Source organism: Hypomesus nipponensis, chromosome 1, assembly GCF_054491055.1.
Source record: "Hypomesus nipponensis isolate SF chromosome 1, ASM5449105v1, whole genome shotgun sequence".
Classification (NCBI taxonomy): Eukaryota; Metazoa; Chordata; class Actinopteri; order Osmeriformes; family Osmeridae; genus Hypomesus; species Hypomesus nipponensis.
Window position 1 is genome coordinate 18571540 of NC_140361.1, and position 12914 is coordinate 18584453.

General features: G+C 41.4%; 1 protein-coding gene across 1 annotated transcript in view; it reads right to left on the reverse strand.

Annotated features, from left to right (window-relative positions):
* Window positions 1-12373, reverse strand: part of fhdc2 (FH2 domain containing 2) — a 126588-nt gene extending 114215 nt beyond the window's left edge. Inside the window, exons 1-3 of the mRNA XM_084698625.1 lie at window positions 12101-12373; window positions 11774-11959; window positions 11518-11579 (exon numbers count right to left, since the gene is read on the reverse strand). Coding sequence (XP_084554751.1) covers window positions 11518-11579; window positions 11774-11959; window positions 12101-12373 — 521 coding nt within the window. The remainder of the gene's footprint in view (window positions 1-11517; window positions 11580-11773; window positions 11960-12100) is intronic.
* Between the last annotated feature and the right edge of the window lie 541 nt (window positions 12374-12914).

The window sequence follows — 12914 nt, forward strand, 5'->3', positions numbered from 1 at the left end:
CAAGTCTTTATTTAATTCCTTCATCCGAGCCTCTGCACAACCAATATCTAAATTTTATTTTCGCTGGAAAAGCGCCAACACAACTTCTCAAAGTTTTGCATGTCTGCGCCAAACATTTCAGCCACTACTGTTTCCTCAACTTGAGCCAACACAAAGCTGGCCTTGCTGAAATTAAATTCTGGATCATTACTAAATCTCCTTGGTCAAGCTACAAACCTTGGACAAGTAAGTTAACTAAAGCTATATCATTTTGTTGCTTTACTGTATATGGTTACCTAGCTTGCTACCCTTAGAATGTGGCTGTAACATTAGCTCTGCAGCCAACAGCTGAGTTACTGTTGCTAAAGTAAAGATAAATGCAAATGGCATCAAGTGTGTCTGTGAATACAAATGCTGTAACGCCAGTGTTGTACACTTCTTTGTTATTTGGATAACCGTTATGCTGTTGGTGTTATGGGCGTGCGCGATATCCGCCTTTCCCTCATTGAAATTATTATGAGTGTGCTCCTCTGCAAACGAGGGAGATCAGATGATAATGGACAAATTTGAAGCATCTTACAGCAACGGGGCTACAAGCCAGCTGAGTTACTGTCGCTAATGTAAAGGTAGATGGCATTAAGTGTGTGTGTGAATTCAAACGCTGTATTGCGAGTGTTGTACACTTCTTTGTTAATTTGGATAACCGTTCTGCTGTTGGTGTTATGGCGTGCGCGATATCCGCCTTTCTCCACATTGAAATGACTGAGTGTGCATCTCTGCAAACCAGGGTGATCAGATGAGAATGGCTAAATTCGAGGCATCTTACAGCAACGAGGGCTACGAGCCATTGCGATACATCCATTGTAAACATTAGCGCATGTTGCCGCCCCTCTCCTGCTCATTAGCATTTAAAGCTACAGACACAGAAACAGCGCGTTCTGAGGAAAGCTGGTTGTGGGACTACTTGTGGTGGCTATAATTCTGCACCATGGCTGAATTTTGGGAAAGAGACTTCAGATACAGTATTAGGGGACCACTAAGGCCTATATAAAAGCATCCAAAAACAGCATGTCATGTCACCTCTAAGCCCTGAATCAACTGTGAACTGTAGCCGATTGTTGTTTGTGCCGCAAATAGCCAACATTTTTTATTGATGTAATATCAATAACATGAATTTAAAAGTTTTTTCTTTTTAGTTTTTTTTTTTAATGATCAAGGCTTGGGCCATTCCGCGGCACCCCTGAGCATGCGTCACGGCACCCCAGCATGCCGCGGCACACACTTTGAAAACCCCTGCTTTAGATCATGAAGTGAAGTTTGAAGTGACGGAATTATTTTGCATCTCGGCGAATTCTTCACCAAAACAGTCGAGAAGGGCAGCATTTAGGAGAAAAAGCGATTCCCCACAGACCCGTAGGCTTAGAATTTTGATTTAGGTTACGTCTTTGTAATTGGAGTGAGTTCGGACCCCGGGAGACCGCATAGGCTTAGGCGGCAGCCATGTTTTGGTTGTTCACCAAATCTTGTTCACCATTTTATTTACAGTTCGTCAATTCTACCCTACAAAAAGTAGAGCAATTCTACCCTAAAAAAGTCAATTCTACCCTAAAAAAGTCAAGACGTGGGAATTGTGCTTTTAGCCACATGGTCCTATTATATTTGTGATTCGTGGAAAACGAAACATTTTAGTGAGAGTGCATTGTTTTGACGTTAGCCTCTGAGTCAGACTTGGTTTGCTCACTGGCAGTGACTGTATTTCACTCAATTCTACTCCAAAAATGTCAGGGAGGACTGATTTTTGTAGACAAGAGCTTGCTGAAGATAGCCTGCAGCCACACGTTCCATTTCACTTTTACTGTAGCCTAGGGTGACCAGATGAGTTTGTGAAAAAGAGGACACTTTGTTACGGGGGGGGGATTGCATGCCGCACCATGACCATGTGAATGCATACAAATGTCACGAATGAAATGACACAAATGACATATGATAAGGCTATATGATCATTTATGTATACCATAACAAAATTGCAAAATGCTAATGTAAACAAATCTTTTATCATTTTGTGCTTCTGTGGCTTAATGTGTCTTGTCCGTATATTAAAGCCAAACATGTAACAAATAATACATTATTTATATGGCCACATTAAAATAAGAAAATCAAGACACATTTACGTTTTGGCATGGCTGCAGATGTCATGTGCTGTTGTAAACAATGCAACTGGAGGCGGCAAGGTGCTCAGTGTTGCCAGTATTGTACCAAAGGCTCAAAAGGATCGTATTTGGAGGATAATTATTGTGCTGCTGGCAACACTGAGAAGGCGGTCGACCAATGACAGTTGTCTCTACAGTCAGAGCTCGCCCACGAAGGTGGAACGTAAGTGAGGTACACTTTCCAAAACTTGTAAGGGGCGTAATAATGACTTTGTGAAAGACCCAGAAACACAAATATCCGATGAGACACAATCCCAGACGTTTTTGGAATCCCTGCCGGACGCGTTTTTTAGGTCTCGAAAAGAAGACATGTCTGGGTAAAAGAGGATGTCTGGTCACCCTACTGTATCCTACACTTTTAATGTTCCCGCCACCCCCCCCCCCCCCCTTTCTGAATAAAGTTTGATTGATCTAATTTGTTGATTTCTGTTGCTATGAAAACCAGTTTAGCCAAGCTAACCAATATTGTTTTTAGCTAGCTTGCATTACCATTCAATCGCTAACAAAACATGAGTGAAAATAGCTTGCTAATCCGGCAAAACTGGTTCATGCAGGAGACTCCGAGACCTTAGCGCGTCACTAGCTTCTCGTCATATCACGCAGTCGGGGCACACCTTCTTAGTAGCACGGGTTATTACCCAATTTTACTCAAATGGACTCAAACCTTATGTTCACCAATGATTCAATTACTGCTAGCATCAGAGTTTGTTGTCTAAACAACTTGCTAATCGGGCAGAACTGGTTCATGCAGGAGACTCCGAGACCTTCGGGCGTCACTAGCATCTCGTCATATAACGCAGTCAGAGCACACCTAGATAATCAGCGTCAGCGCCCTTGAGTACGCAGCATGCAGTGTGGCATGTTTGTTAGTTAATATAATCTTGTTGGTCACCCTGATTGTGCATGTTGTGTAGTTTAATTGGACCATATAGTCGGCTGCTATCCTACCTCAAGCTATTCTCGCAAGCAGCTGAACATGAGCTCTGCCCTAGCCCTGTTGCCCACATGACTACTCTTAATTGTGGATTGACTGATATTCTGGAAAGAGATCATCTAAAGAAGACTTTCAGTGTCTGCGTTTTTCAAGCCATCTCTGGGAAAGTTTGAAAAGAGTGTCAAGGCGTGTGTGGAAGGCATGTTTTTGGACTACTTCTAAACGTCATATGTCCGCCGCAGCATTTTTGCCTTGTCGTGACCTGCGCTGGGAGAGAGGGAAACAGCATGGATGGGGATAGTGTGCGAGCTGATGTGTCTTTATATAGGGTGAAATGGAATAAGAAGTGCAATACAAAATGGCTGAAAGGGGTGTATATATGTAAATGTCCATATTGCTTCAATATCTTGCGTCAGTAAATCAAATATAATTTTGACTGATGGTTTTTCAAACCTTATTGGCTTAAAGATGACATCATTCTGAAGTACCATGCACAATTTCATGCAATTTCACCTTGAAATGTCAACCGTTTCTTAACCTTTGTCCCAAAGCTGACCAAAGCTAATACTGTTGATGTGTAGCAGAGACGATAGAGAGAATGACTTGTAACCTTATTCTCATGAGTTCAAATCCCCATTCAGCCTATTGTTGCTGGCCAAACATGAAGTAGTTTTGCTCGTACTATCCCTATGGTGACAAGTGCTGGTTGGTTGTCAAAAACGCATAGATACAACGTTTTATTAAGACAGACAGCGATATCAGCGAGCCCTCAGCATTAACACCGTAGCTAAAGGTCTAAGAAAGTTGAGGCTACGTTTTGCTAGGTACCTACCAACATGTATTAATCTGCTAGACAAGTGGGTTCCCCTTCGTTCTTTTGGTGAGCAGTCTCACAAGACCTACTTACCTGGCGTCATGGAGCCGACCAGCTAAACAGTTATTTAGCACTAGCGTTGCTACCTGCCTAGTACAGATGTGCTCCGTTTGGCTCCTAGATTCAGACATAGCCCCGGTAAATTGTAGGGCTAGCTAACTACTAGACCTCTGCTGTGTGGGAATCGCAGGAGCTACAAAAATACAGGATGTTGATATTCCCAGTCTGGAAACATACCCATCTGCAAGCACACTTCACAAGTTCTTCTTGCCTCGTTTCTTCTTCCTCCGTCTCGCAGGTAAACAGAGTGGCGGAACAACAAAGGGCCAGCTGCAGTCCAAGCTCGCACTCCGAAAAGTGGAATAAAAGTTCGTAAAACAGTCCTTGCCAAGTGACAACTTAATGTCCAGAAGTGTCTGCCGGTCATACTGAATAAACGACAATATAACATTGACAAAACAAGTAATGAACACTAAAATGACAAACAAAAAGCTAAGTTTTTGCGGAGCTCCCGTCAGCGCTGCCATCTCTAGGCGCACCAGATGTGAGAGAACTACCAGTAGCTACCATACATAATTCTCTGCAGCCATTTCTGCGGCAGCAGTCATTAATGTCTCTTCGTCATCTTAATCATCATCATCATCCTTTGATAAAAAGCGAATATGATTAAAACCATGGTGACGTCGAGGCTACAATCACAAGCGTAGCCCATAAGCAAAATATGCATTACCTGTTCGTAGTATGTTTTTATATGTAATATAACATTGAACATGCTATTTTATGAAGTCCACCACTTTTTTTCTTGTAATATTAACGGGCAGTGGGGTTAAATGTTCAATGTATGGACTGGCTATTGCATTCAAATAGTAAATGCATTGACTCTGCATCAATTGTCTCCCACGCCAATTGTAGCTATAGGCTACGCTGCTTTTTTCCGGAATATGTGCTCAGATTGACCCAGGGCTCTCAAGTGTCACGCATTGAGAGTGACAGTCACTCATTTTGTATTTCTCACGCAGAAAATTAATATATTTAATATGCCGCAGCACCCAAACAAAATTCCTCTGTCCGCCCCACTCTCACTATCGGCAGTCAAGCGCATCTCCCCTGGAGTCGAGCCTGCCACTTATCAGACAATCCAAAAAAGAGTCTATACAATAGCCAATCGGAAAATAGCACCATTGTATCTGGGTAAGATTTAATGCAACAACCAATGGGAAAAAAGCATATCCTGTAATTTTTCGTGATTCTGCTACGTTTTCCGAAAGTTTTATTCACCTACAAAGCAAACCGCTGGAGCTCAAGCATCACTTTGAGCACAGTCATGATCTCCTGTTTTAATGTTACAAATTCACAACTTGTTTGAAACAAACTATGACAGCTTGACTGCTGTTAAAAAAAATGTTTCCCAGATAATTAGCATCAGTTTTTCACGAGTCTCTTAACCAACAGTTTTACAGCCTGTTTGTTTATTTGAAAGGATCCCCATTAGCTGACGCTGAAACGACAGCTAGTCTTCCTGGGGTCCAAAAAGTACATAAACAGTAATCACATTTACTAACAAATATGTCACAACAAAGCCAATGTACAAACAACACAACTGAACAACCGTGAATTTATAAATTGTGCACATTTACGCGTTACTGCAACAGCTCTACCCATTTTAGCAACAACTTTGTTGATGTGATCAGACCATGACAACGTTGAATCCAGCCAAAGTCCAAGAAGCTTCACATGTTTTACTTGCTGTGTATTTTGACCATTTACTTGTATATTAATTTTTGGATTATCAGATAATCTATAGTTAGAAGCAAATATTATACTCCTAGTTTTTGAAATATTTAGAACAAGTTTTATTGTTTTGATCCAATTATACAATTTCCTAATCTCGAACGACAGAACCTGATTAAGCTCTGAACATGTAGGAGCTGCAAAATAAAGAGTGGAATCATCAGCAAAATAGTCAATGTAGCCTTACTGAGTATATACGGCATATCATTTGTAAAAATCGAAAATAGCAAAGGTCCGAGGCAACTCCCTTGAGGAACACCACAATCCAGGGACTTACTACACGATAATGCCCCATTAAAATAAACTCTTTGCGATCTCTCCGACAAATAGCTCTTAGACCATCTGATTGCTGATGAAGTAACTAGTAACTAGTACCATAACTAGTAAGTTTGGAAATCAAAATGTCATGGTTAATCACATCAAAGGCTGCACTGAAGTCCAGTAAAATTGTACCCACAAGCATTGAGTTATCAATTCCTGTTAGCCAGCTATCCGACATTTGCATCATTGCAGTGCAGGTGGAATGACCATGCTTGTAAGCATGCTGAAACTTCGTAGTCAAATCGTTGTTAGAAAAGTAATCTTGCACTTGCTCAAATACAATATTTTCCAGTTATTTACTTAAAATAGGCAGAATGCTAATAGGCCTACTGTTTTGACCACAGAAGGTTGATTTTTTATCTTTGGGTAAAGGGATTATCTTGCCCTCTTTCCAAAGTTTTGGACACACCCCACCCATCAGACATCTGTTAAAAATGTGACAGATTGGTTTAGAAATATGTCCCACTGATAACTTCAACAGCCGACTATCCAAGTTGTCTGTACCAACAGACCTACCCACATTTAAAGATCTCAACAACATTTCCACCTGCTCAACATCAACTTGATACATTTCGAAACTACACATTTTATCCTTCATAATACACCTTTCAATTAGCTAATTTGTTCACTGACAACACCTGCTCAAAACAAGTAGTTTATAGATGTAGCCGGTGTGTATCGGTGAAACTCACTCCTCAGGTAACTAAGAAGCCACCCGCATCAACAGATATCTAGCTTTTCGTTGGCGTAGTTGGTAGTGGCGGCGCTTGGGATGTCAGAGATAGCAGGATCGTACCCAGAGCAGGACATAGATAGGCCCAATTCTTCTGACTTTTAAAATAATGTCGTATTTCATTATTATATCCTGGCCATGGATGCATTAATCATTGCTGCCTTTCAAAGATGTCAGGTAAAAAGCAATTAATTAATTAATTTTGACCCCCTGACGGGGGGGGGGGGGGGGGGGGGCGGCGGCGGAGGGGGGAATGTCACTCTTGCCTGTCTTCAAAACTTGAGAGCCCTGTTGACCATGAACACGAAATAAAACTAAAGTGTGGTGAAGTATGACAACGTTTTTTGTCGTCGATTGCCATGGTGAATCCTAGTATCGGAGCTCTATAGATGTTGGCTTTTGGTAGTATTCATGCACGCGCTAAACTCAGAGTTGCCATACTCCGAGTTGAGTTAACAAATTCATATCAGCTTTTCTGGAACCAAATATTTGGAGTTTGAGTGAAATGTAGAATGAAACTGCAAGACGGAAGGGTGGCTATATAGCAGCCTCACATAGTTGAAAAGTTGCATCAAAACTGAGAAATTGGCTAATCCTGTGTAAAAATTGTCCTAAGCCTTATGACTGGTGTTTCCCATCTAGTGATATTTTCAAGTATTTAGCCTACTCATATTGGATTCATTCATTGATAAAGAACCCCCTTTGAAACACTTTCATTCTAACAACGTTGTCACCAGCAGTATCTCAGATGGAATCACGATTCAAACAGTACCATCTGCTAACTGAAAATATGCCACCAAAAACGTAAATACGTTTGACATTTATTTAGCGGATTTCAAAAAAAAGTTTACTGGAAGCGATCATTGTCAGTAACAACGCAAAATGCAACGCAGTCTAGATTCCTGCGTGGGGACGCCAGCTGTGCTCAGTTTTACTCCCACATTCAGACCTAGCCTGTTAAATTGGGGAGCGTGCCTATGTTCCCACAGCCCTATGTTCCCACAGCCCAATGTTCCCACCGCCTTATATTCCCACAGCCCTATGTTCTCACATTTCTAAGAGCTATTTCAAAATTAAGGGTTCACCATTCCGTAGCTGGCGATTTGAAGGAGCTAGCTAGCTTCCAAACTCTCTTGACCTTAACCCTAACCAAATCTGGGAACATAAGGCCTAATTTTCAAAATTGTCAGTGAAAGAAAATCCTTCGAAATGTGGGAACATAGGGCTGTGGGAACATAGTACAATTTAAGGGGTCAGTCCTATGAGCTAGCTAACTACTAGACTACTGCTGTGTGGGAATCGCAAGAGCTAACAAGTCAAAGGGCGTACAAAAATACAGGGTGTTGATATCACAGCCTGAAAACATAACTAGCTACATGTTTGGCACCAACATTGTGTATGTAGTGCAAAAATTGACAGAGTTTTAAGGGTGGGAAAATAGGTAGGCTGAGTAGAGCTACCACAGCTTATTAGTTCTGCATTTCATCCACAGAAACGCACCACGCAAGCTTGAGTTTAAGTACATGTTATACATGAGTTTAAATTAATGTGACAATACTTATTGTACATGCAAGTCTTAAATGTATGATGCGCTGGTCGATCAGTCCTCCTACACCACGGCACAATACTTGCTGAGCAACAGGGCAAACACAGGGATACAGTTAGCTAACAACGCTACTGCTTAGTATTTAGCTGCTCGGCTCCATGATGCCAGGTAAGTAGGGCTCGTGAGACTGCTCACCAAAAGAATGAAGGGGAGCCCACTTGTCAAGCAGATTAAGACATGTTCATATGTATCTAGTGAAAATTAGTCTAAACTTTCCTAGACTTTGAGCTACAGTTCTAGGTACCTAGCAAAAAGTAGCCTCAACCTTTCTAGACTTTTAGCTACGATACTAATGCTGAGGGCTCACTGATGTCGCTGTCTGTCTTACTAGCATGTCTTATCTATGGATCGTTGCTAAGTAATTTTGTGCTGACGTTGGGCTAGTACTGATGTGGCTAGCAATCTATCTAGCATTCAAGGCACTTTTTGCCACAAAAACGTTATATTCTCCTAAACCATGCAACAGAATGTAAATCCCAATACCAATATTTTGACACCGACATGTCTATTTAGTGCAAACATTTACGGAGCCTTAGGGGTGGTAAAATAATAAATAAATACATGTATATGAGAGAGAACAAAGGTAAATACCCAATAAATACATTGCTTATCATGCTACATGGCTACTGGTTAAAACATTAAACCAATACTGCATTAGCCCTACGCATTCTTATTCAGGAAAAATATCATATCTACTTGTTCAGGGATCTCATTTATCAACGTTGCGTACGCACAAAACGGGGCTTAAAATGTGCGTACGTCACTTCCCATGCAAAGGTTGTGATTTATAAAAAACAAACTTGACGGGAGAATGTGTGGTCCTCCACCCAAACTCAGACCCATGCGTAGGCCTACACACATTTTGGAGACAGTGGGAATTGGCAACGCAGATGACCGTACTGTAGTCAGACTGCAGAAAGTAAATGTGGGAAGAACGATTACTTAATATTAATATATTAATATTACGTAATATTTATATATTGTTTTCCTCACACACGTTTTTTTCACCCCATGTCATCATAATCATGAAGATTAAATCCAGCAGTGTTATTTGCACTTGTACTGATTGATAATTGTTCCATAAACACCTTGTACAATCCAACTCGAATTTTAAATCAAATTTCAGCGCTGTCTCACCATCAGATTGTCTACTACGGGAGAGCAGGAGGGGGAAATGCCCTGACTGCATGGAATACAGGATAACATCACATATCCTACCTTTAGATAACTGGTGAACACAGTGTTTAACTAAATATATTTCTTTAATACTGTGCATATATCATCGTATGTCAAAAACTGGAATTGGCTCCCACGCAATCGCTACAATTTACGTCCTTTTTATCAGTCCAAACTTAAATAGACTACTGTTCATAACAAATCACTTTTGTTTTCAAATTGTATGTCAACTCGGGGTATCACTGGCACAGTTGACACCACTCTCAGTTTTTTTTTATTGGTAATCCACCAGCCACCAAATCATGTGTTTTTCGGGCCTCCACCAATAGGCTAACAGTGTCTGAGAAGTTGCGCTTTTTTGTTGTTTTTTTCCCACCGGTCGGCATGATTCACTGTAAAGAACAATGTCAGGGTCATTAATACACTGGATTAGCATTCATGAGGTGCTTTGCATTGAACATTTATGGTTAAAAATGGGCGTGTTCAGGGCGGGGTAAAATGCTGATTCACGTACGCAGTAGTAACCTATTTTCCAAAACGTGTTGAGGGTTGTAACACTGGATGCAGGATTGTGTGTTGTCTGTCTGACTTTGAAACAAAGTTGTTTCTTTATGCTTTAACCTCATAAAAACATGAAGTCAAAGCATACTCAACTTCATTGAGCTGGTGGACATTTTACCAGTTTTGAGCACCAATTGAAAGGAAACTTGCAGCAGAACACAGCATCAAATAGCGTACCATTTTTTTTAACCATTTCAAACATCACAACTAGGCTATTGGAATTCTTAACACAATGAAGCTTACTTTTATAGCCAATTTAATTTTTAAGACTACTCTCAGTGTTCAAAAAATGCAGTTTCGATTAACCACGCCCATCCCTAGCACTGGCCTTTCAGTTGCTCGTGCCGGCAAATCAGTAGTAGTAGTGAGACGGCACTCGGGTTAGGTGAGTGACTGCTTTAGGTATCATGTTTGGCTTGCATCACACACCATACTCTAATTTTTCAAGCAATAACAGTCATTCTAATAGCTGACAACACACCTTAATGAAAAGGCAGGAATGCCCATCATATGGTCATTCAGTTTGTGTTTGTGTATGTGTGTGACCTAAAATAAAGACCTAAACTTCAATACTACAAAGGTTTGTTGATCTCAACTCACCACATTCAAGCTTCAACTGCTAGTCCTAACGGGTTTAGTTCATATAAACACCCTCTTTGATTAGGATCATGAACTCAATTGAATCTCCACCGATTTGTGAACTTAGGCTAACATAACATAGCTAGTCTGCACAGAGAAGCACCTTTTACGTATCATATTTCACACAGAGGCACACAACTTTTCAAATAAAAAGAAAAATTCCAGCATAGACTGTTCAACTATCTTCCAAAAATTCTCAAGTGAATGGGTGCCATCCAACCAGCTTCCTGTCACTGTCTTTGTTCTCTACAGGGGTCATGATGATAACAGACCGTCTGACTGACATCGGGACAGGTGTCAACTCTGACCTGGGGTTGGGGGCATCCTTAATCCCCCGCCGCCCCAACACTGCTGTGCCTGAGTGCCACCTCCCCAGCACACACAACCCACCACCCTTCTTTCATGACAATTGACATACAGTCAAAACACTTACTAGTTAAGAATCTAAGATATTGTTGGAGCTTTATGATCACCACCTTAACCAGGTTTCTGTGACACAGCATTTGTGCTGTGACATACTGTCATCTCAGGAAGGTACATGAGAACCAGCCTGGCCACACACATGCAGGCATACACACAAGCGGTCACACACATGCTGGTCCAACAAGGACCATTCTTTACTCCAGCAAAAAAAGATTGAGACAGAAATTACATTTATAACCATCATTACAAAATACATAGATCCTGACTTACGTTTTGAACTGACGTAGAAATATCCCAACATTCATACTGCGCTTGGAGTCCAGGAGAGAAACCTGCCAAAATGTTGAGAAAGGTTAGATGCTTTGTTTTGTAAACATAGTGCCCCATGATGACTTAACCATTAGTTTCAGAAGGTCACTTATACAGATACTTTGAAAGATATTTCTCTCTCCCCCCCACCCCTGACCCCATCTTACTCATCCCTTCTCACCACCAAATCCCTTCTCCCTCTTCTCTCCCTTCCTACCTGGCTGTTGGTGCTTTCCTGTGAGGCCTTGCAGCGCAGCAGGCCAGACCCGTGTCTCAGAATCCGGGTCCTGTCTTGGACCTGGCTGTCCTTCTGACCAAAAAGCTCATCCAGGGAGTGCAGATCTATGGGAAAATCCTCCTTTTCACTGGCTGCTCCACTCCACACACTCTTTCTCCCCTCCACCTGGTTGATTGATCATTATATGACTTTAATTAAACATTAAACACAATGGCAGAATGATTATTGCCAAGACATGACCTCCATTTTACAGAGCTGTAGGTATACATTTATTCATTTTAGCAGACGCTTTTATCCAAAGTATACCTTCTCCTTGGGAATCCTCTCCCAGTTCAGCTTCCTGAGACGGCTCTGATAGGAGCAGTCTATATGGGTGAGGGAGGAGGGAGATGAGGAGGAGGAGCAAGGTGGCGGGGGAGGAGGTGGTGGGGGAGCAGGAGGTACAAGGGGAGCTGGAGGGTCAAGGACTGTATCCATAGGTGTCACTTCCTTGACGACGGAATCAGCATGAAGGATGGAGGGTTGCGTTCCATGAAAGGCTTGAGACTCTTTGCTGGCCAAGAAGAGGATTATGAGCATAGAGACTTGCAGGGAGCAGTGGAGGAGGGTGGATTTGAGGTCTAGAAGGAAAGATAGTTGGATTTGAAGCTCTTGGCAATCTCAGACAAGGTGATGAACATGGTGAAGAGAGGAATATCTTGTGTTCAAAAAGGTATTCAATGTTTTGGAAGGCTTTTTGGCCTTGGTCAGTCTGTAAAACAACAAGAATTGAAATTATGTAAAGTAAATGTCAGAATTATGAAAATATTTGAGAATGACCAAATTTTATCCTGACAAAAGTTAGAAGTATTACATTTACATTACGTAATTTAGCAGACGTTCTTATCCAGAGCGACTACAAGTTCAGTGTACAGTGACTTTCCCGGAGGCAAGTAGGGTGAAGTAAGTAAGTAAGTAAGACTTTTCATACAAGAATTGCAGCTCAAAGTGCATTACATAAAATCAACTAAAACAATAATACAAATGTGAATCTAACTAGCCGCACTCTATCTGCAGTCTCTCAAATCCATCTTAGATCCGAGCTGCCACTTGCAGTTGGGCAGTGCCTTGCCCAAGGACA